The sequence below is a fragment of the Malania oleifera genome, chromosome 10, assembly GCF_029873635.1.
Source record: "Malania oleifera isolate guangnan ecotype guangnan chromosome 10, ASM2987363v1, whole genome shotgun sequence".
Lineage (NCBI taxonomy): Eukaryota > Viridiplantae > Streptophyta > Magnoliopsida > Santalales > Ximeniaceae > Malania > Malania oleifera.
The window spans coordinates 15,374,532-15,399,729 of NC_080426.1; the positions used below are offsets into that span (position 1 = coordinate 15,374,532).

Below are 25,198 nucleotides of genomic sequence, written 5' to 3' on the forward strand. Positions count from 1 at the left end.
TAGCCATAAAATAAAACTCGGCCCTCGGCCGTCAAATGATCATCCTGGCCCTTGGCCAATCAAATAATACCCGGCCACTGGCCATTAGTTCAAATCCCTGCATTTCATAAACAGTTCCAGTATTTTCACAAGCATTTCCAGTATTTTTCACAACAATTCCAGTATTTCAAAATCTCAAATCCAGATATACAATAATCCATACAAATTAAATCATCCACCACACAATTTTCCACATTCTAACATATCCATTTAAATAAACAAACTTTCCACCATTTATTTTATTCAAAAATATCATACCGTATATCCTACATTTGTAAAACCCATTTCGAATGGTTGGTTTCCAAAATAACATTTAAATTTCCAAATGAATAAATAAATATATATATTAATTTAATCGGTTCAAATTAAATAAAATTCTTGACTTAACTTAATCCCCTTACCTGATTCCTGAAAAAGCTCGCTAATACCCCGGCCTACGCCCCAAGCATTAAAAAATCCCTGAGCCCTGAAATTCAAAATTCACTATATTATTCGTCATAATTCTTAGAGTAACTTTCCCTAAGTTTTGAATACCCTAAATAGCCAAATAAAAGTCTAAATTATCAAACTTACACTCGATTTAGAATTGGTACCCCGGAGCTCCAATTTGAAAACCCGATCCGGTTAGATTGTAAAGAATCTCCCCACGAATCTCCTGGAAATTTCCGTTCGTTAATTAGGCTTATGGTTTAAAAGAAACTGAGGTAATTTTGAGATTTGATCTTACCCTAGAAGATAGGCCTACACCGCTCCCACAACAAATCCGCTCCAGTAGAAATGCTGGTGGCGACGAGCAGAGCTCAACGGTATTTTCGGATTTCCGATCAGCCGATTATTGGAGATGAGATGGAGGAGAGTGGGAGAGAGAAGACGCGGAGACTAGGGACGTTGAGAGAGACTGAGAGAGAGCTGAGAACACGCAAGCATAGGAAGTTGAGAAAGAAAAGAAAAAGAAGTAGCTTCTGGAAGAAGCTTAATCTATTGTATATACATATATACAACTTAACTTATATATATTACATATATATTATAATAACTTACTTATATATACATATATATATATATATATATATATATATATATCTTGTTTCAGTATATTTTTTTTTTCCTTATCATATTATTCATTTTACTGGCTAATTTAATTATTTATTTTATTTTATTTTTTTTAGTTTTATTTCATTATTATTATTATTATTATTATTATTATTATTATTATTATTATTTTATTTTAATTAATTATTTTTTTCCTGGTTACTATAAACGGTCTCAAATAAGCTCCCAGACAATGGTACCGAAAATTTGATAGCTTTATGCACGGGAATGATTTTCTAAAGTGTAACGTCGACCACTATTGCTACTTCAAGAGGTATCAGTATAGTTATATCATTCTGTTATTATATGTGGATGACATGTTAATCGCAGGACTAGATATAGAAGAGATCAGGAAATTGAAGCAGCAATCATCAATGGAATTTGACATGAAGGACTTAGGCTCAGCGAAGCAGATACTTGGGATGCAAATCTTCAAAGATAAGCGACAGGGAACGTTGCAGTTATCTCAGTCGAAGTACATTAGCCGTATTTTACAGAGGTTTAACATGAGTAGCGCCAAAGGAGTAAGTACACCTTTGGAAGGACACTTTCGCCTCTCCAAGGATCAAGTTCCCTAAACAGATGAGAAGAAGGACTTCATGGCTAAGGTACCTTACACCTCAGCCATTGGAAGTCTCATGAACGCCATGGTTTGTACCAGACTGGACATTGGCCAAGCAGTGGGAGCAGTCAATAGATTCATGTCTAATCCAAGGAAGACTCACTAGGAAGCAGTGAAGTGGATCTTCAGGTACCTCAGAGGCACTGTTGATAAGTGCTTATGTTTTGACAAAGGAGACTTGAAAGTCAAAGGGCATGTAGATGCCGATTTTGCTGGTGAAGTTGATCACCGCAGGAGCACCACCGGATACGTGTTCACTGTTGGCACAACAGCTGTTAGTTGGATGTCGCAGATATAAAAGATTGTTGCCCTATCCACTATAGAAGCTGAGTACGTAGCAGTGACAGAAGCCAGCAAAGAGATGATTTGGTTTCAGGGTTTGTTGACAGAGCTTGGTTTAAAGTAGGAGAGGAATGTTTTGTACAACAAAAATCAGAGTGCGATACATCTAACAAAGAATTCTGCATTTCTTTCCAAAACCAAACATATCGGATTGCGTTATCACTTCATCAGATCTCTATTAGAGGATAGAGTACTGGCACTTGAAAAGATTCAAGGTAGTAGAAATCCAGCTGACATGTTGATGAAGGTGGTGACTACAGAGAAGCTGAAGTTGTGCTCAACTTCAGTTGGTCTTCATGCTTGAAGACAGACATGAGCACATCATTTGCCTATACACTGGTTGAGATGTTGTCTCCGTCTCCAAGTGGGAGATTGTTGAAATTGGAGATGTGGAGTCGCCGATAGTCGCACCAGCCCAGCCATTTGCTTTGACATTGGAGACTGGCGGCCACCAACTTTTGTAGACAATGCTGAAAGCTACAACCACCTCCTTTGAATTTTTACTCCCTCTTTTGTGTATATATATATATGTGTGTGTGTGTGTGTGTGTGTTGTGTGTGTGGAGATTGTGCAGTAGTGAGTTGTGTAAGCTGTGTGAGGTGTGTGTTGTGCGCAGAAAGTGTGTGCAGAGCAGAGAGTATAGAGAGAGAGAGAGAGACAGAGAAAGTTGAGCAGTGAGGCTCCTTATAATTTTTCTCCCAATTTAGTGCAGTGGTGTGTACTCCGTGAACGTAGGTCAATTCAATCGAACCACGTAATTTTCGGTGTTCCATTATAGATGTGTTTAATTTTTCTTCATGTGTGATTGTTGCTCTAGAATAATTCCCAACATTCTCCACATTGAAGTGGTCTTAAAGGTTGATAAGTAAGGGCAACCCTATCTACTTTATTCATAATTTCCCTTATATTCATAATTTCTACGTATATTTTTGTTGCAATGAATAGAAAAGAATGAACATCAGGATCAGATGCCCACAACAAAAATGAAGTGCTCTGTGTTTCTGCATAAACCAATTCTTCTGTGTCTCTTTCCTTTTTTTAATTTTTTTTTACCAAGACCAGTGACTGGATCACCCTAAACGATGGTGTTGAAGACCCACGAAACATTGACTCTAAACTCTATATTAACTTTTTCAGAAGAATGGCCCTTCTGAATTGGGTTAAGAGGCATGCCACCGTAGCTTGACATCAATTATGAAAATAAAGTTCCTTTGAACTTTTTTTAAATATTTTTAATTAAATTCAAAAAAAACTCTGTTAGTTTTTGAATTTTGAATTTTAATTTCTGATGTTTAATTTTTATTCCTACTTTTCATTTTTCACGATTACTGAAAATAACAACAAACCGCTTACGTCAACACGAAGATAATTTAGGAAATGGCGCCACCACGTGGACGCTGTGAAACGCAAACTCTCGCCACGTTGACAGGTTTCACACTTGTCATATTACCGCTTGGACACGTATACGCTCACAGATTTCTACCATGCAGCCGCATTTACAAAAGTCAGCCCTGCCTCTCTCTCCCCGCCCTGTCTCACACAGAGAGGCACACGCAGCTTCAGGCCAATCGCCATCGCCTTCTCCTCCCTCATCCTCTCTCAGACCCTCCCAACCAAAACAAATAATCGATATCTCTCAATTCTTCACAGACCTCTACGACGCGGAACATTCCCCTTACCCAAAGCTGCCCGCCTCTTCAACCAATACAAACTATCCTGGGCAGAGGAGCTCCAGACGGCCTTTCCCTCTCAAAAAAATTACTGGGAGGAACTACAAGTTGCAGGCGCCGGCGATGAAGAAGATGCAGAAGAAGAAAGGATGTTATTTCAGAGAATGGTGGACAAGCGGTGCGTGGATAACGTCAGAATGCTTATAGTGGATGCGGTGCAGAGCGCGAAGGCAGGGCACCCCGGAATGCCACTTGGGATGGCGGAAGTGGGTTATGTTCTGTACAGGTATGTCATGAGGTACAACCCCTCTAACCCCAACTGGTTCAACAGGGACAGGTTTGTCATCAGCGCCGGCCATGGCTGCCTGCTTCAGTACGTTTGTCTCCATCTCGCAGGCTTTCAATCCGTTCAGGTATTCACATACACTCGTGAGGATTTATGCCTTTATCTATCAAGTGGGGTAATTTTTAGCAGTAATGAAAATTTACTTAATCAACCCAATGGAAAATTTTGCTTGGATTTAGCTTTCAAATGCATATGTATGAAGCTATCTTCTGATTAATGGTTTAAAATAATATTGGTGCAACAAATTTGTTAGGCATTTGGAAGATTCTACCGATCCAAAAGGAACTTTTGCTTGTATTTCACATTTTAAATATCACACACAGAAATCATCTGATCGGTCATCAACCCAACTACGCAGTAATAAATGTATGGGCTGTTCATTTTTTGGGAGCCCATTTATTTGAAGTTATAATTTGTAATTAAGTGTTTGGGAGCATAAATTTCGCAGTTTGGAGTTAGAATTATGTGGATCTAGATAAACTGAATATAATTTAACAGAGTTTTGTTTAAACTTGTACAAATTCAAAAACCCAAAGGGGAAATTCCTCCTCCAGCCCTCCCAAACACAAGGTTAGGTTGTGTTTATGAGCATGGATTTGACAGCATAATTTTTGCATCTTAAATTTAGATGTGTGTGGATTTAATTCATATGCAATTTTGCATTGCGCTCATTCAATCCAAAACCAAGGTAAATATTTTTACTCGTATATATAATTTTGGGAAAAATGGAGTTGTCTTGCTTGATGCTTTTGGTGGTTCTATTTCCTGCAAGCATTGGTACATTTTCCCTGTATTCTCTGTTCAGCCAGAAGACCTACAACAATTATGCAAGCTTGGGAGCAGGACCCCAGGCCACCCAGAGAATGTGGTGACAGAAGGCATTGAAGTCACAACAGGTATAAATTTGCTGCATCCGTTGTGCATTGAAAGAGATTTAGTAATACTGGATTAACACATTGAAGGAATTATATCTATATGCCATGGGGTCTTGAAGCAAGCTATTAGAGTAAATTTTTTGTTTACAACTAACCTCAAAGGAAATCTAAACTCAGTTGAGAAAGCACCGAAGTAGCTTGAATTTTTATGGCAATAATCAGTTGGACTGCTAGGACCTGCATTTACTGCAGATTTGGTTAATGAGCGCTACATTAATAATGATCTCCTGTATTCTGATCATCTTAATTCGCATCACCTTCTAATACCAGGCCCTCTTGGACAAGGAGTAGCTAATGCAGTTGGTCTAGCCGTAGCCAAAGCTCACTTAGCTGCTAAATTCAATAAACCCGATGCTGCTGTTGTCTATCATCGAACGTAAGGCAAATAATTAATTAAGTAGCTTATTTGATTCGGTGCGTAAGTTATAATAACATGATTTGCCAGTGGGCATCTGTGACAGCTTGTTGAATGTTTGATGTAGGTATTGCATTATGGGCGATGGATGTGCCATGGAGGGAATTACGCATGAAGCTGCATCATTGGCCGCACATTGGAAGCTTAACAAGCTTACACTGATTTATGATGACAATCATAATACCATTGATGGATCCACCAACCTAGCATTTTCTGAGGATATATCTGCCAGATTTAAAGCTCTTGGATGGCATACCATCACTGTGAATGACATCTATGGTGATATGGGATCATTCGAGAATGCCCTTCTCTCTGCTTTTAGGGAAACTGAGAAGCCAACTTTCATAAGGGTTTGTATATTAGAATCATATTGTGTCAAATCTTCTGATTGGGTAGCTTCTTGTTATAATCTTCTGTGGTTTGTCTAGTTCCTTTATATATTCAATAAGTACTTTGTCAAACCATGTGCTTTTTTAAACTGAAAAAGCAGGACCCTCTTAATTATACTTGTGTAAACTTTCTATTTCTAGTTTCTTCCATAATTCCTAAGAAGCACAGGAGATTATATATTTCAACTCTTTCTCTTACTCCAGGTGAAGACACTTATAGGGAAATTGTCTAAAAAGGAGGGAACATCAAAAGCACATCATGGAACCTTTGATGAAGATGATGTGAAGAAGATGAGGGAGAAAGTTAAGTGGAGTGATCGGGAACCATTCCATGTCATTCCAATGGTTTACAGGTTTGGGCTATGGAAATCGGACCTGTTGGTGCATTTGATGTTTTGACAGAAGAAAGGTAAGACTTCTAAGTAAATCTGCTGCAGGGAAATGCAGTTTCAAAGAGAGCGTGGGGAAATGTTAGAGAGTGAATGGTACTCGGTGCTAAAACACTTCCGGAGCAAATATCCCCAAGAGGCCGTAGAGTTCGAAATTCTCCTGAATGGTGGTCTTCCTCCTGGCTGGGAGAGCTCATTGCCGGTAATGTGATCTATCTGTAGCAGTAAAAGTGTGGGACAAAACATTGTGTTCATATGATTGATTGGTGTACTAATTGCTTACTTCAATAATCAGATGATACTAAATGTAGGCAATTATAAGATAAAAAGGACATAAAAATGCATATATTTCAGATTTTTCCTTTAATTTAAATTTCTACATATCTAGATTTCTTTCGTCCCATATATACAGGATATGGGGTTTAATGTGTGATTATAGAACTTGTTCTCTGCAACAATTGTTTGTATGATCTCAACAGAAGTGGTCTGTATCTGATCCGGTGGATGCCACTCGTGGGTACTCAGAGAAGTGCTTAAACCAGCTTGCTAATGTGCTTCCGGGATTGATTGGTGGAAGTGCGGATCTTGCAACCTCCAACAAAGCTCATCTTCGCAACCACGAAGATATCCAGTCTAGCTCCCCATGGGGCCGTAACATTCGGTATGGTGTTCGAGAGCATGCAACGGCAGCAATTTCAAATGGCATCGCATTGCATGGATGCGGTTTAATCCCCTTTGCAGCCACTTTCCTTGTTTTCTCAGACTACATGAAGAACTCGATACGACTATCTGCTCTGAGCCATGCTGGGGTCATCTACATTATGACCCACGACTCGATCGGTCTAGGGGAGGATGGCCCAACCCACCAGCCAGTGGAGCAGCTTGCTGGCCTCCGAGCAGTGCCGAAGCTACTAGTTTTTCGCCCAGCAGATGGTAATGAGACTGCTGGGGCTTACCAGGTGGCTGTTGCAAGCCGGGACGTGCCTAGTCTCATCGCACTGTCAAGGCAGAAGGTTGCAGCCAACATAGAAGGAACATCAGCGAGTGCAGTTGGAAGGGGTGGGTGTATTGTGAGTGACAATTCAGGTGAAGGGCTGCCTGAGATAATATTGATGGGTACTGGGTCAGAGCTATGTCTCTGCGAGGGTAGTGCCAATGTGTTGAGGAAAGAAGGGAGGGCGGTGAGGGTCGTTTCTCTTGTTTGTTGGCGGCTTTTCGACCGGCAACCCGAGGGCTACAGGGAGCTTGTGCTGCCCTCGAGGGTGTCAAAGCGTGTGAGCGTCGAGGCGGCAACTCCGTTGGGTTGGAGGGAGTATGTAGGGGAGCAAGGGGTGGTGATGGGTGTGGAGGATTTTGGGCGCAGTGGGGCTTATTTGGATGTATTCAAGCAGTTTGGGTTTACTGAAGAGAATGTAACTAGGATTGCTAGGTCATTGTTATGTTCATAAATAGATTATGAAGGAAATAGTGAAATGCTGGAATATGCAGTTGGGTAGCTAGGTAGAAGTGTTGTGTGCCCTCATGCTTTCCTTGTTTGTTCATTGATGGTCAATGCAGCATGACTTCATTTGTTCAAATGCCATTTAAGAGAACCCTGTAAGCAACTCAATTTCTAGTGAGATATTTCTTGGGTTTCAGTTTTGGTATTTTATTATATTTTATTCAAATTTAAAGGAGTTCTAGTGATGGATAATCAAATCTGAACTTTTCCATGGCCAAGTCATAAAAAGGATATCCTTTTTGGTGAATGAGGGAAATTTAAAATAAAAGTAACATAAATTTAAACTTTAAATGTTGTTGTTATTATCACAATGAACTTCCAAAATTAATTAACCACTATAAGTTTCAAGTGCTGTTAATTTCATGAATTGGAAAACCCATTTCTGACCAGGTTAGTTCATCGGTAACAATTTTTTCCTGTGGAAAAATAACAAAACAATTTATATAGTGTTTGAAAATATAAATTTAACCTCTTAAATTTAAGTTTGTTAAATTTAAAATACTAATTTGTGCTAGGTATTTCATATCTCATCGTCAATCTAGAAGCTCACCAAAGTTGAAGCCGCAAATTCAGAAGTCCATCAGACTTGACTGAGTGACTGCGGCAACCATTGTTGATCTGAAAATTAAGTGTCTGTATTTTGTTGATGGAGAAAGAAATTGATTGTTCCCACTGACCTATAAATATGAAATTGCATTCGTTATTTGTTTGAAATGTAATTGGTTGGATCAAACAAGATTAACTCAGAGAAAAATTAATTTCATCTGTTTGTTCCTTTTTGTGAGAAAAATTACTTCGTAATTATTGTTCTCAAATTAATTAGTGGATTGTTACTTTACAACTGTGGATGTAGGCAATATTGGCCAAATCACATTAAAAATTAATGTCTTTTGTGTGTGTTTATTTTGGCTGGAGTTTTAAATCCCCTTACAATTTGGAGTAATAAAAATATCCAACTCCACCAATTGTAGTTGTATAAAAACGGAGGCTTAATTTAGAAAGTTGGAAACATTCAACATTACTTATACCAACCTCATCCTTTTTTTGCAAATTTTGCTCCAAACCACTCAAGGCTAGCATCGTCTCCTTTAAAATACCAAGAAGTAAGAACGTTTCCCTTCACTTCAATTCATCCCCTTCTCCATCCTTCACAGTTCCATTCATTTCTTGAAGAAATTAATTAAACAAAAGCAGAAACAGAGACGCACAGAGCAGAAAGGGAGAGGGCATTGATTGGTTGATTAATATGGGCATGGTGGTGCTGAAGAAAAGCATTGCTGCGGTGATGATCCTGGCGGTGGTTATGGCGGCAAGTGCGGAGGTGGGCGAAGCGCTGAGCCAATGCGGGAAAGACTGCATGCCGGTTTGTCTGAGAGTGGAGGGTGCCACCATCCCCGCCTGCCAGGTCAGCTGTGAGGATTTCTGCAACCACGGCGGGAACAAAGGCGGCGGCGGCCAAATTGACTTCTCGAAATTCAAGTTTAGTCATGGTTAAGGACTCCAAAATAATGGGAACCCATGTGTTGTTAATTCATGGTGATCTTTTTCACTTGCCATATCTTTTCTCTACGTTTAATTTATGGATGTTATGTCGCCAATAAATTAAAATTAGCTAATATGTATTTGTATTTCTCTTTTCTCTTCCTTTCCCTTTCCCTTTTTTTTTTTTTTTTTTTTTGTTTTTTTCAGAATAATAATGAATTTGTACTTTAAGATGCCAACCTAATTAGGAGTATTGAATTGAAGCCGAAGGGAAGCCATGAAGAAAGCACAATTATAGAAAATAATACAAGTAGTGTATGGAAAAATGGTTAAATAAAATAGAGATAATATCGATTTGAAAATTATTTTCCTTTCAAATATTGTAATATCATAAGATTGTATTAAAGCTAACATCTTAGTTGAAAAATGTAATAAGCACATTCAATAATGCATAATGTTAGCCTAACATATTTTATTAGATGCTACTTTTACATAATAAAGTAAACTGAAAAAAGTATAACATCTTTGTGATTAACATCTTAGATACTAATGAAAAAAGAGAGATAAATAAATTTCATACTCAAAAAATGAATAACATTTTAGCAAATAAATTGAAAGATAACTAAGTAAGACAAAAAAAAAAAAAGGATTTTTAAAGCCTTCATTCCACACAACAATCATCCAAATGAAACATCTTGCTTTTGGGAGTTCAATATTGCAGAAGTTTGTTTTAAATTTTAAGAGGGGTTCAATATCGTAGAAGTTTGTTTTAAATTTTGAGAGGGGTGGGAAGGGGTAAGAGACGGAAGGTGGTTAGCTCCTATTGTGTAATTCAGACTCAATATCTTCCAATAGATTATATAAAAAAAATAAAAAATAAAAACCTACAAAAATGCAATCAACTTGCCATTCCGAATCTCCTAAAATATTAATCCTAAATGCAAACATTACATCATGCCAATGAGTATGTTTCTACTTTCTAAATAGGCGCACCCCTTTAGGTGAGAAAAAAAAAAGTCTCACTCGTAAGTTAAAGGGATTTTGATCTTGAGATAGTCACCATTTTAATTAGAAAAATCAAGTTCTATTCTAAGACATCATCAAATGATATCTAAACTCATTCATGTATAATTACTTAGAGAAATTTTCATAAAGAATAATTAATTCATTGTAAGAAAATTGAAATAAGATCGTAAAAGTTCATCCCTCTTAATTTGCATGGTATGAGTATACATTTTAATCAAGTTTGTTGTTTGGCTAGCAATCAATCAAGCTTTTACTTGATTAGAGTGCAATCATAGACCCAAAAAAAGAAAAAAAAAAACAATTAAAATCCTACAAGATTGAATCACAGTAAGATTTAGACTAATTTTTTTGTACGCCCACAGTGAATTTACACTATATAAAGTGAGGTTTCTTATTTGTTGCTTTCCACCCCTTCCAATCTTTGAATCTCAGACAACAAAGCACTAAATTAACTCATCATGCTTAGTCATAGTCAAATGTTTCTTGATTAGAATGGATGGCTTTTTGGCATTATTAAAAATGTGTTTGGTGTTTTGAGGGAAAGAGACATTAAAATAAAAAGCAATCCCGTCGCTTCTGGCTACATGCCATTGGGATCCGAGACATCAAGTCGCCCGAGGGCTGAGATGTCCTCCGCCTCTCCGCAATTATAGAAAGTGTAGCGTGTCAAAAGCCAAAAGGGCCTGAAATTGATTGGCATTATATTCATATATATACACACACAAATATAGAAGATACGTTCCTTTTTGAATTGGTAGGTAGCTGTGAGCACAAGTCTTAAGGAATGATGCACAAGTCTTAAGAGTGACATTATTAATTAGCATAACCTAGTAATTTTTTTACTAAAAACTTCATTTGGGTTATTGTTTAGTTGTATGCATTATTATAAAGTTAGTTCAGACATGAACGGTATGCTAAAGGGTATTTTGAAAAGTTATTGAATGTTCGATTGCAAGTCAAGAGACATAAACACACATATGAGATCCTAACAATATTATGGCATACTCAATTTCATTTTATGCATAACATAGAAACCTTTGTTATGATGTTCAAGCATTGATATTATGAAAAAAATTTAAAAATTAAATAAAAAAAGGGAGTTCTAAGAATAAAACATAGATTTTGAACATTTTGAATGACAATATCCTTAATCATTTGAGTGATTATACTTTAACTACTAGATTTTTAACTTGATCAATCCCCCACATAGATTATAGAAAGAGCGTTTATTTTCCTATGATTAGAAATTTTAGCATGTACATTACATTTAGTATCGGGTGCCCTAGAATTTTTGGATAAAATAAAATAAAATCTAAGTTACACTTTCCCTTGAAACATATCTTAAGAAAAAAAAAAAAAAAAACTTTATGAGTTATTTTCTTTTATCATAGCTACAATTCTTAATTTAAACTAAGTAGGCCTTACTTCATAAAAATATTGTTTATTTTTTTTAAACTATGTAGATAACTAAATCATCATTAGTATCGCTTAAATTCTTGAAATGGTTGTGTTGTATTGCTTTATGCGCTTCATTCAATTAAATTATATATATATATATATATATTATCTTTTTCTAATTTTAAATCTTCACATGTCTTAATGACTTTTTAAGTTTTTTTGATAAATCTCATGTGCTTTCTTTGTTTGGACATGATGAAAACTAAATGTTGCTTCAATTTTTTACTAACGACTTGCGTTAAAAAAAGTTTTAAGGACTTGTTCAATTGTGAAAAACTATTTTTATTTTTTCAAAATTTCCAAATTACTACAAAAACATCATGGTTTTTCAATTTTTGAAGATTTATATGTAAAATCTAGAAAAAAAAAATAAAAAGTATTTTTCAAACTTATTATATAACAACAACAGTAAAACCAAATCTTAAGTCCCACTATGTGGGATTGACTATAGGAATCATTTTCCGTCAATTTATGCAACCATGCGTAATTTTTTTTCTTATAAATCCAGGGTTATTAAATCTTTACTCACTATCACATTTCAAGTTATTTTAAGTTTATCCCTACTCATTCTACTACCATCACAGTATCTAACTCACTATTTCTCACTGGTGCAATATGTGGCTTACGTTACAAGTGTCCAAACCATCTGAGTCGTCCTGTAACGACCTCAAAATTCTGCTATATATATTTTTTTCACATACTATTAATACTCTAATACCATAAAACGTAGTCAAAGTCCACCCAGACCCATAGGTACTAGGGATTTTCCTATTTATACATACATGTCATCTAAACCGTGAAACTATAGCATACTTAACTTATATACAATACCAGAGATTTTGTGACGACCTGCTTAAATACCACATTTTTTTAATTTTATATAATAAAATCAACAGGATAAATCTCAGCAGATCATAATCCACCTGGACCCGTAGGTACCAGAGATACATCAGAACACATAACGGAAACCTAAGCAATAGGAAACATACAATCACATTATCATAAATACCATAACATCCATCACAATACCATAACTACCAAAGTCACTATATCCACTATATTTCAGTATATACATCCCAAAAACAAGATCTAGGGACATTTGCCATAAAATCCAACTGTCCCTACTCAAACTTACCCTTTAAAGAGGGCAGGCAAACAATACTAGATCAGCGGGACTTTTTTCGCTCTCCTATTTGGGGCTTTTGAAAAGTTTATAAAATTTTGGGGTGAGACACCTTTCAGTAAGGGAAATAAACTAATACCAGTGTGTGGCAACATGAGTATTCCGTGTTATACATATACCATACAGAACATATTCAGTAACTGTTTTGTCAAATATGGGAAAACATATATATATATATATATATATCATCAAAAATATGGCAGAACATACTGTATTTTCATAAACATATTTCATCTCATGTAATAATAATACAAGACATTTCTGGTAGGTTAGCTGGCTGTTGTCATGTATTACCTCCACATGACTAGGTTGTGTGGTCCGAAAGCGGGACCTAACAATGGTTGGTCGACCACTGCCAAGTCAAAAGTACAGTCTGTAAGTCTGATGGGTCTGCCAAACCTAGTCCGTACACCAGGGGCGCTCACACACTTCTTATAAACCACATCGACCATCCAATCTCACACCACTCCATACAGCGGCGTTAACACATATATCATGATCATAATGACCATGGACACATAGCAACTGTACTATGCAAGTGCTAGCCTAAACCAAGCCAACCAGGTTCTGATATCATATAACATATTCTTAAACTGTGATACATGGATATCTCATATCATTAATTATTAGATCAATCATATCATTTTGCATATATACGTATATCATGAAAAATCATCGGCCCGTACGCCAGTATTTCACATTTTACCATAGCTCGGCCCGTACGCCGACAAATCATAGCGCAGCCCATACGCTGGAAAATCATTTCCATATCTACCCGTACGCCGAAAAATCATATACATAACTCAGCCCGTACGCTGGCAAATCACATCCATGGCACGGCCCGTACGTCGGCAAAATATACCCATAGCACAGCCCATACGCTGGCAAATCATACAACAATATTTCATAATAATTTCTACTCATGCCACACTGAACAAGTTTTTCATATATTCAACATACCATCATTTTCAATAGTGTTTTCTCAAATATAAATCATATATATGAACATATTTACTTTCTTGAAATCAAATGCTATATATATACATACATTTTCTTAAAAAAAACTAGCTTAGTTTATTCGCTTACCTAATTCCTGAAAAAGCCCCCTAAGAAAATATGTCCCGCACCCGCAAGGTTTCCTGTTCAACACCCTGAAAATGAAATTTCTTAGAACTAAAGTTCAGTATTTCTAGGTGTATATCACTTTTTACAACTGTCAATTAACCAAATACTGAGTAGAAAGTCTTACCCTAGATTTGGGATGGTTTCCAACTTAGCCCCACTGATGATCCGCTCCGACATACTTGCAGAGAACTTTCCCAGGAGCATTGTGGTGGCTTCAGATCATCGAATCGGCGAAAATCTGACCAGAAATCAAAGAAAGAAGAGGGAAGGACCGAAGGATGAGAGAGAGAGGGTTTCTGCGCTGATTTTCCATCAAAAATTCGAGTTTTTCACTATTTATAGGGTTGGATTCGTCGATGAGTCACGTCATCTCATCGACAAGTCCTTTAATAATTTTGTCGACGAAACCCACTCCTCGTCGACGAAATTCAGACTACCCCAAAACCCCTCTCGACATTTCCTCATCGACGAGACACGTCACCTTGTCGACGAGTCCTGTAGGGATTTCGTCGACGAATCCTATCCTCGTCAACGATCTCTTGTTATACCCTCGTCAACAAGTCCCCTGTATTCGTCGACGAGGAGCTAAAAAATTTCTCAGGATTATCCTTCTGTTTTCGATTTTCATTTCCCTTTCTTTTTATTATTTAAATACCATTATTCTTCGAGTTGTTACAAATTCACTGTTCTGCATATACACATATATACTCCAAAAATCCATCCTCTCTCCAGCACGATTACTTACCTTACAACTGGGGTAATACCAACTAACTCCTTTATCACATAGCTCGCTCCACTCATCTGTCGGGATTTCTTGAAATATTTGTAATGTTGGGGTGAGACACTTCTCAATAAGGGAAATAGATAAATATCAATGTGTGGCAATGTGAGTTTATCATATTATAAATATATACTGCAAATACTATGACTGTAATATATCTTCAAGTTGTAAGTGATAACACATGAAAATTTGTACTTTTAAACATAATCTTACTATATCATAATAAATTTTCGTATCATTTAAATCATCTATTAAATCTGTATATTATTGAAATCATACCCTTGATGTATAACTGCAAATCATGAATTAACCCTACATGACTCGGGTTGTGCGGCCCATAGGCTGGACTTAATGTAAGAACCCAAATCATGGTATATGGGTTTGATATTTGAAAGAAGGGTAAAGTGGTAATTTGGGCAAGTTTCGTCGACGAAGCCAGAGTTCGTTGACAAAATCCCTTCTGTTCTCGTCGACGAAATTCAGAGGCTCGTCGATGAGGAGAAGCCGAGAGATTTTAGCAAACAGGGGATCTCAGGCTCGTCGGCGAGGCCACCGCTTCGTCGATGGAGGCAATGGCGAACTCATCGACGAGGACGCCAATTCGTCGACGAATCCACCCTAGTCAAAGGCCTTTAAAAGATATTTTGGGGTTGCTTCTCGACTAAGATTTGGAAATCCTCTCTCTCTCTCTCTCTCTATAATTCAGAGGTCTCTCCCTCTCTCCTCGATTTCTTCGTCGTTTATTGCCTGAATCATAAATCCGACGTTACCACTAAGATCAGGGGAGGATTCTCTTCTAGAATAGTGGTTCAGAATCTCATTTTGAGCAGTTTCGAGATTGGGCTAAAATCGAGGTAAGGCTCGGTTTTCGTTTCTCATTCAGAATATGGGTAGTAGCACGGATTGTAAGCATGTATTGTACTGTGGTTTGTAGGTTTTGGAGTCTCGATTCGTAGTTTTGGGAACCGTAGAGTTCGTAGTTGGAATTCAGGTTAAGGTAAGGGGATTCAATTTATATCAGTTTATTTTCGAAATCATGATCGATAAGCTTGTAGGCTACGATCGTATGTATGTTTTGGTAACTTATTTAGGGAAATCTATCAAGTAAAATACGGGATTTTTGGGTTACAATTTTTGAGAAAATTTAGAGATTTCGTGTATCATCTCTGCTTTGTTTGAAAAACCGTTTATTTTGTTTAAACTGTATTATTGAGATGACTGTTATCCATATTTGCATAAATTGTATACTTGAAATGGAAAACAATATGATTTGCTGTAAACCAAATAAGTGTGGTATGTATGGTTGTATGTAATTGTTCTAGGTATGTTGTAGAGACCCAAACCGGTATAACCTAGATTTGTCGACGAAGGGTCACGTTCATCGACGAAGTCCTTCAGAGCCTCGTAGACGAAATCCAGAGCCTCGTCGACAAGCAGATTAGGGAAATATCCGGAACTTGAACTTGGCGACGAAGGGATGGCCTCGTCGACGAGCTGTGTGGCGGATTCGTCTATGAAGACGCTGCCTCGTCGACGAATTGGACTTGATCAAAGGCCCTATAAATATCCAATTTGAGTTGCTTAAGAGCTAAGCTTCTCCAAAAAGCTCTCTTTCTCTCTAACTTGCGAATCTCTCTCTCTCTCTCTCTCTCTCTAAGATTCTTCGCCGTTCGTCGTCCGTTTCCAAAAACGGAGGGTATTGCGTGGATCAGAAGAGAAAAATCTACAATTTTAGCGGACTGGATCGTCGTTTCGGAGATTTTTGAGTTTTTCCCAAAAATTGAGGTAGGAATCTGATCTTAGTTTTGATTGGATATTTGGTAAGTAGTATAAAATATAGTAAGGTTATGTTCTGTGGTTTTAGGTTTCCAGGATCTCGGGGTGTCAGTTTGGATCGTTTTCATACGAAGTTTCTTTTTGAGTTTAAGGTAAGGGGAATTTGATTACAACAATCATTTTTGGAAAACTAAACTGCTAAAAAGCTAATTTATATTTATATGTATGATTTAACTACTTATGTGCGAAATTCTACCGAGTAGAAATGCAGATTTTACGGTTTTTGGTAAAAACGAGAATTTTGGCATATGATCTCCAAACCTTACAAAAAATCACTTATTTGTATTTATATTGTAATAGGAGATGCTTGAATCCTTTACTTTTCCTTTCAAATGATGTTTACTAGATTTATATCATTTAGCGGATTTTTGGACTAAACTTGTGTGATATATGTTGAAATGGAAATGTATGAATTTTCTATACTATTGATATAGATTATGGGAACGGAGTTCCAATTTGTTATACTGAGTATGTGGAAAATAGAGGTCGGTGATACACCGAGCTGCATTTGTGAAATCGGGTAAACCGAGTGGATAGGCGTCGGTTTGAACCCGATGTGATTATTTGAATTTGTGAAAACATTGGAATTGCACAGGTTACTATATTTTGCAATAAATTGTATATATGATAAATGGAACCACAGCGTGCTACTAAAGGAGTTGAAAGATACTCCAGTAATAGGGGTTGAAAGATACTCCAATGTAAGAAGTTGAAAAAGTTTCAGTAATAGGGGTTGAAAGATACTCCAAATGGCAGGGAATAATTCCTTAGCTAGAAGGGTACAGTGCAACCATTCATGTTTAAAATCATTTTGGATACATAGATAGTCGACTAGCAGGTGTAATGAAACCACTAGTAAAATAATAAACCAGATGGGGGCAGTCGGACTATATATAGATACTTGACATATGCCTGCACGAACAGGGCATTGTTGGAGATATCAGTGCACAACCTGTGCCACGGGGTAAATGGGCAATACATGTATGACAAGCTGGTCGTTGTTCTAATATTCATATGCATGATTTAAATACTTGATGTGCAGATAAATGTTATATGATACAGTATTATAAACAAATGTTTCAAATGTATGAGTTCATTTGAAAATGTGCATATATGCAGTCACACACTATTGTAACTCCTTCTTCCTTACTGAGAGATGTCTCACCCTATCATACAACCTTTGTTTTCAGGTCCATCAGTATGTCGGTCCTAGTAGCTAAAGGGACTAGGAAGATTATTTTTGATTAGCTTATGTAAGTATTTGAATCTTATATTAAATCTAGATGAAAGTCCTTTTTGGAGGCTTGTAATAACAAGATTTATTCCATGTCTGGTTTTATAAAATTGTGGATGTGTTAGTAAACTTTGGTATAAGACTGATAGAAATCTCAATGGATGTTTATGTTTTTCCGCAACATTTACATCGTAGTCATGTATGATTTATACCCATATGTCCCTGATTAGGGCGAGTTGTCTACGTATCTTGAACTGGTACAGGTATTTTGTATGAGTATGTATGTATGTATTGTATCGGGGTTGCGTATAAATGGCCGCCATTTTCTCTAGAGTATGTATGTATGTATCGTATCGGGGCTGCATATAAATGGCCGTCGTTTTCTTTAGAGTATGTATGTATCATGACGGGGCTGCGTATAAATAGCCACCGTTTTCTTTAGAGTATGTATGTATCATAGAGGGGATGCGTATAAACGGCCGCTGTTTCACCTTAGAGTGTGTATGTATGTAGTAGTATGAATGTGTTGTAATGAGAGATTGCAAATTTCGAGGACAAAATTTTTGTAAGGAGGGGAGGTTGTAAGAACCCGAATCGTGGTATATGGGTTTAATATTTGAAAGAAGGGCAAAGTGGTAATTTTGGCAAGCTTCGTTGATGAAGCCAGAGTTCGTCGACAAAGTCCCTTCTGTTCTCGTCGACGAAATTCAGAGGCTCGTCAACAAGGAGAAGCCGAGAGATTTCGAGAAACTGGGGATCTCAAGCTCGTCGACGAGGCCACCACTTCGTCGACGAAGGTAATGGTGGACTCGTCGACGAGGACGCCAATTCGTCAACGAATCCACCCAAGTCAAAGGCCTTTAAAAGATATTTTGGGGTTGCTTCTCGACTAAGATTTGGAAATCCTCTCTCTCTCTTTCTAGAATTCGAAGCTCTCTCTCTCTCTCTCTCTCTCTCTCTCTCTCTCTCTCCTTGATTTCTTCACCGTTCATTGCCTGAATCGTAAATCCGATGTTACCATTAAGATCAGGGGAGGATTCTCTTCGAGAATAATGGTTTGGAATCTCGTTTCGAGCAGTTTCGAGTTTTGGGCTAAAATCGAGGTAAGGCTCGATTTTCATTTCCGATTTAGAATATGGGTAGTAGCACGGATTGTAAGCATGTATTGTACTGTGGTTTGTAGGTTTTGGAGTTTCGGTTTGTAGTTTTGGGGACCATAGAGTTCGTAGTTGGAATTCGGGTTAAGATAAGGGGATTCAGTTTATATCAGTTTATTTTCGAAATCAGGATTGGTAAGCTTGTAGGCTACGATCCTATGTATGTTTTTGTAACTTATTTGGGGAAATCTATCAGGTAAAATATGGGATTTTTGGGTTACATTTTTCAGGAAAATTTGGGGATTTCGTATATCATCTCTGCTTTGTTTGGAAAACCGTTCGTTTTGTTTAAACTGTATTATTGAGATGACTGTTATCCATATTTTCATAAATTGTATACTTGAAATGGAAAACGATATAATTTTTCGTAAACCAAATAAGTGTGGTATGTATGGTTATATATAATTGTTCCAGGTATGTTGTAAAATAGTTATGTGGCAGCTTATTACTGTATGCTGATATGTATAGGAGTATGAGCTCCAAAATGATTTCAGGTTTTGTGAAATCGGCTAGTGGCGGCTAGTTACCGTACGCCGAAACAACTATGTGGCGGCTAATTACCGTATACCGCGCTATGTATTGGTATGAAAACTGTGGGCGAGAGTGCCCGAATCTATATCCGAGGGTGTGAAATATCACTACGTATCCCAGCTGGTTACCAAGGGGTGTGAGCTACACTATATGGCAATGTAATCACTATGACGACCTACTATTTAACTAGTTTTTTTATATTTATATATCTATACTATAACATTTAAAATGCTCTGATACTACACTGGATTAAACCCAATCATCAACCTCAAAAATCAAATAAACATAACCATATGTAATTATATACAATACCAGAGTGCTAAATTGTTTCCCAAAATATACATATATGACTGTTCCCCAGAAATATCCTCAACTAGCTAGGGTTATACAAAAATACTCCCAAAAATACTCACTCTAATATCAGGGCAATTCTGAGGCCCCTCTATCTGCGAGCTTGGTCTGCTCGCCTACCTGGATCACCTGAAAATGTTTAAGTAATTGGGATGAGCCAATGCTCAGTAAGACGAAATATGCTATGTCTAATGTGTAAGAACCCGAACCGTGATAATGGGTTAATATATATAAAGAGAGGGAAATTTGGTAAAGGAGCAGGTTCGTCGACGAAGCTGGGTTTCGTTGACAAGGCCTTTGTTATTCTCGTCGACGAAATTCAGAGCCTCGTCGATGAGAAAAAGCCGAGGGGTCCAGGAAAATTTAAATATCAGGGTTCGTTGACGAAATCGCTACCTCGTCGACAAAATCGTTGAAGACCTCGTCAACGAGGACACCTTTTCGTCGACGAAGCCCCTCGGGTCAAAGGCTTATAAAAGATCTTTGGGGGTTGCTTTGGGGCTAAGTTTTCCCAAAAGCTCTCTCTCTCTCTCTCTCTCTAGAACTCTCTCTCTGTAGATTTCTTTACCGATCGTTGCTAGAATCGGAAACGGAAGTTACCACGAGGATCGTGGAAGGATTTTCTACAACTTCTACGGATCATAATCTTATTTCAAGCGTTTGCGGGTTTCGGGCTAAAATCGAGGTAAGGCTCGGTTTTCATTTCTGATTCGGCATATGTATAGTAGTACAAATTGTAAGTATGTTTTGTACTATGGTTTGTAGGTTTTGGGATCTCGGTTCGTAGTTTTGAGGACCGTAGAGTTCGTAATTGGTTTTTGGGTTAAGGTAAGGGGATTCTGTTTATATCAATCCATTTTCGAAATCAGGATCAGTAAGCCTGTAGGCTACAATCATATGTATTTTTTGGCTACTTATGTTGGGAAATCTATCGGGAAAAAATGCGGGATTTTTAGGTCACAATTTTCAGGAAAATTGGGGATTTCAGGTATCATTTCTATTTTGTTTGGAAAACTGTTGGTTGCGTTAAAACTGTATTATTGAGGTGACTGTAATCCATATTTGCATAAACTGTATACTTGAAAATGTAATTGATATGATTTGCCGTAAACCAAATAAGTGTGGTATGTATGAATGTATGTAATTGTTCTAGGTATTTGTAAACAGCTATGTGGCGGTTAAATTCCATACGCTGAAATGTATAGGAAAGTGAGTTCCAAAATGATTACAGGTTTTGTGAAAACTGCTAGTGGCAGCTAATTACCGTACGCCGAACCAGCTATGTGGCAGCTAATTACCGTACGCTAGCAAAAGTGTCCGACTCTATATCCGAGGATGTGAAATATCACTAGTCTAATTCCGGTTGGTCACCGAAGTGGTGTGAGCTATAAGCTACATCGTGTGTTGCAATGGATTCACTGTGGGCCTAGGTCATCACAGCGTAGTTGTATATGGCAATGTAATCGTGGTGAGACTAGGTAACCTTGTGTAGTTGCGTAGGTAGCAATGGATTCACTATTGGGCCTGAGTCGTAGATCTTCGTAGTTGCATATGACAATGTAATCGCTGTGAGACTAGGTGACCTTGTGTAGTTGCGTATGATGCAATGGATTCACCATTAGGCCTTGATCGTCGCAGCGTAGTTGCGTATGTAGCAATGTAATTGCTGTGAGACGAGGTGACTTGGTGTAGTTGCGAACTAGTGTGACGACATTGACCGTATGTATGTATGTATGTATGCATGTATGTATGTTGGGTATTGTATGAACTGGAATGATTTTTTGAAAATACTGGAACTGTATGGAATTGTTTCAAACTGTATCGTATGTATAGTGTTATGAAGTATGTAAAATGACACTAGTATGTCACACACTGATATAAACTATTTTCTTCCTTACTGAGAGGTGTCTCACCCCGAATGTACGTACAATATTTTCAGGGCCTTCAGGTAGCGGTAAGTAGCATCCTAACATCGAGAAGCAAGGGGTGTCGTAGCTACTGCTAGTACCTTTTAGGTACGAGTTTTGGTATCCAGGTTGTCGGGATGGTTTTTGCAGACACCCGATGTATATTTGTATTATGGGAATGTATACCCTAGCTTGTGTAGACTCTGGTATGATACTGGTTATGTATAAAAGACCGTATTCCGCTGCGTATGTCGATGAGCATAAATGTTTGTATGTATGTATATAGGGCATTCGTGTACCCCACGGGGTCGGACCCTCTTTGTATGATGTATCATGTATGTTTTAATTGATACAGAGACAGGTTAGATTACTTAAATTCACCTCCGGGTCCCGTTTTCGGGTTCAGGGCGTGACATAATGTGTGGCAAATGAGTTACAACACTGTGAAAATCTATTACTATATAATCCTGTATCATTGAATATGTAAAGTACAATACCAGTAATATAAATCATCTTTTATCTGTTGCTCAACATTTCTATACTTTAGGCTTCTACTCAAAATACTTCTAATAAATCTACACACACACACACACACACATATATATATATATATATATATATTGTCTTTGTAAATCTGTATAAACATAGTAATAATTGAAATCCTCCCTGTGGATAATTGTGTGTCATAATTTAACCCCTCATGACAGGGTTGTGCGGCCCGTAGGCGGGATCTACTCTGGCTGGCCAACTAGGAATAGATCACTATACTCCATAGGTCTAATTAGCCCTCCTCTACCCACATCTGATGGGGAGCCTATCCACTCATGGGCTCTATGCGATTGACCTTTATACCACGTATTATCTGAATAGGTGGTTGCACTCTATATACTGTATGTAGCTACGGTACTGTGCTCTGTAACTGTATGGTCCAACAGGGTCTGATACTATATAATACATCTCTATATGTAACTATCTGTTTTACCATAATTCTGTAATAACTATATAAACCATGACGCTGTAGAAAATTGTATCTATATCAACTGTGTTTCTGTAATTAACTGTAAATTTGTATGTCATGGTATTGTAAAACTGTATAATCATGGTATTTATGTAATTGCTGTAAAATACATTCATTGTCTGTATATTCTGTAAAACACATCTCTGAAAAATACTGTAAAACATGTTTCTATACTATATTTATATTCTTAAGTCACACAGTAATTTTAAAACATATTAATCATACTTGATAAATTATATAAATCTCTACTGTGAATAATACTCTGGTAGAATATACATAATTTTATATTGAAATCATACTCGAATAACCTAGCATAGCATATTTACCTTACCTAATTTCTGCTAAAATCCCCCTACTGTAGCGGGTCCTACACCCGCAGAGTTCTCCACTCAACACCCTGAAAACAACATTCGTCAGAACAAAATATCAATATTTTTTTACCTACATCATTTCCTACAATTGACAGAAGGCCAAAATTTGACTAAAAGACTTTACCCTAATTCTAGGAAGAAATTCGACTCGATCCCACTGACAATTCGTCCCAGCAAACTTGAAGAGAACTCCACCAGGAGCGTCGTGGTGGCCTCAGATCGTTGATTCGGTGAATGAAGGGGCCAGAATCGAAGAGAGAAGAGGGAGAGGCCGTAGAAGAGAAGAGAGAGAGATTATGCGCTGAAATTTTGCGTAAAAACTGAGTTTAAGCACTATTTATACTACAGGATTCGTCGACGAGCCACGTCACCTCGTTGACGAGTCCTGTAGGAAGTTCGTCGAAGAACCTGCACCTTCATCGATGAATTTCAAACTTCTCAAAAATCCTTCTCGGTATCTTCTCGTCGACAAGACGGGACCTCGTCGATGAGATCCTGAAGTACCCTCATTGATGAAATCCCTATGTTCGTCGACGAGGCGTGGAATTTTTTCTTGAAAATTTTACCTCCAAAATGCAATGTCGTCAACGAAAGCGAAGCATTCGTCGACAAAGTCCGCTGCCTCCTTCTGTTATTGTTTCCATTTCTCTCCTTTTTTATTATTTAAATACTATTATTCTTCGGGTCACTACAAAAGAGGTATTCTTCGAGAGATACTTCCTGACTTCCACTCGCGATGTGAAGGCCAATGAGTTCTTGGGCCTAATGCAGGGTACCCTGACGGTGCAAAGATATGCAGCCAAACATATCGAGTTATCTTGAATCGCGCCATACTTGGTCCTAAACGAGTACGAGAAGGCTTGGAGGTTTGAGAGGGGTCTGAGGAAAGACATCAGCTGGCTTATGGGGATGCTGCAGATCCGCGAGTTTTCTATTTTGGTGGATAAAGCCACCATAGTTGAGACCGACCTCTAGGGAGACGAGGTGGTGCAAGAACAGAGGAAGAGACCAATATCTTCTAGGTCTCAGACTGGTCCTCGGCAAGGACAGTGGAAGAAGAAGAAGAACTACAGTTCAAGTTATCGGCAGAACACCGAGCGGTAGAATTTTCAGGGGGATCCATCCTCCGCATCGTGCGACAAGTGCCATAAATTTCATGATGGCAAATGTCAACTGTTTTGGGGTAACTACTACAACTGTAACAAGTCGGGTCGCATGTCATGGAGCTGTCAGAAATCGAGGAGAGATACGCCTACATAGAGCCAGAACCGTAGGAGTAATCAGATGCCTCAGGGAAACTACTAGGCAACCACAGTTTCGGCGAGGGTATATTCACTTACTCCAGCAGATGCGGAACACGCTGGGAATGTGGTGACAGGTACCATGTTATTGCTTTTGAATATAGCTGTCATTTTATTTGATTCGGGAGCAACCTATTCGTTTGTATATGCTAGTTTTGTGAAGTTGTGTGGGGTTGAAACCCGAGTGATGGATGAGAGGTTGTCTGTGGCTACGTCGACTGGGAGTGTAACAATCTGTAGTAAGATGTTAGGAAACTGCCCAATGGTAATTCAGGGAAGGCTGCTACTGGTGCATCTTGTAGTATACGACATGTCTGGTTACAACGTCATACTGGGGATGGATTGGCTATTTTCTAATTATGTGGTGATTGATTGTCATAGGAAGGTAATAGTGTTCAGACCTCCTGGGAAGTAGGAGTATGAGTTCATGGGATCATGTGTGCATTCGATGCCACAGATTCTATCGGCATTACATGTAACATCTCGCTAATAAAATGAAATTGTTTCCCCTATTTTAATATCAAACATTAACCTAAGCAGTGGAAAGTCACATACAAAAACATAACCACATAAATTACAATACCAGAGCGTCTATTTTTCCCATAAATTATACATATATCACTGTTTTCCTCAAAACTATTCCCTACTGACGTCAGGGCATACAAAAATACTACCCAAAAATACTACTCACCCTTAA

The 25,198-nt window shown here is 37.8% G+C and overlaps 2 protein-coding genes across 2 annotated transcripts; both read left to right on the top strand.

Moving 5' to 3' along the window:
• The first annotated feature begins 3,472 nt into the window (after positions 1-3,472).
• LOC131166524 (transketolase, chloroplastic-like) lies at positions 3,473-7,876 on the top strand. The gene is made up of 8 exons (XM_058125118.1): positions 3,473-3,524; positions 3,571-4,178; positions 4,917-5,007; positions 5,317-5,422; positions 5,529-5,811; positions 6,055-6,203; positions 6,288-6,441; positions 6,719-7,876. Exons 1-8 carry the CDS (start codon positions 3,473-3,475, stop codon positions 7,685-7,687), a joined length of 2,412 nt encoding a protein of 803 aa, XP_057981101.1. The 3' UTR covers positions 7,688-7,876.
• A 925-nt stretch (positions 7,877-8,801) lies between these two features.
• On the top strand, positions 8,802-9,368 carry LOC131165390 (uncharacterized). Its single transcript, XM_058123132.1, has one exon. The coding sequence runs from the start codon at positions 8,987-8,989 to the stop codon at positions 9,233-9,235; it is 249 nt and encodes an 82-aa protein (XP_057979115.1). The 5' UTR covers positions 8,802-8,986; the 3' UTR covers positions 9,236-9,368.
• The last annotated feature ends 15,830 nt before the right edge of the window (positions 9,369-25,198 follow it).

Excerpts from the sequence above, each read along its gene's own strand:
- LOC131165390 (XM_058123132.1), top strand. The coding sequence starts at position 8,987 with ATGGGCATGGTGGTGCTGAAGAAAAGCATTGCTGCGGTGATGATCCTG.
- LOC131166524 (XM_058125118.1), top strand. The coding sequence starts at position 3,473 with ATGGCGCCACCACGTGGACGCTGTGAAACGCAAACTCTCGCCACGTTG. Across the intron at positions 5,008-5,316 it reads AGGCATTGAAGTCACAACAG|GCCCTCTTGGACAAGGAGTA; the intron begins GTATAAATTTGC and ends TTCTAATACCAG. Across the intron at positions 6,204-6,287 it reads GTCATTCCAATGGTTTACAG|GGAAATGCAGTTTCAAAGAG; the intron begins GTTTGGGCTATG and ends AATCTGCTGCAG.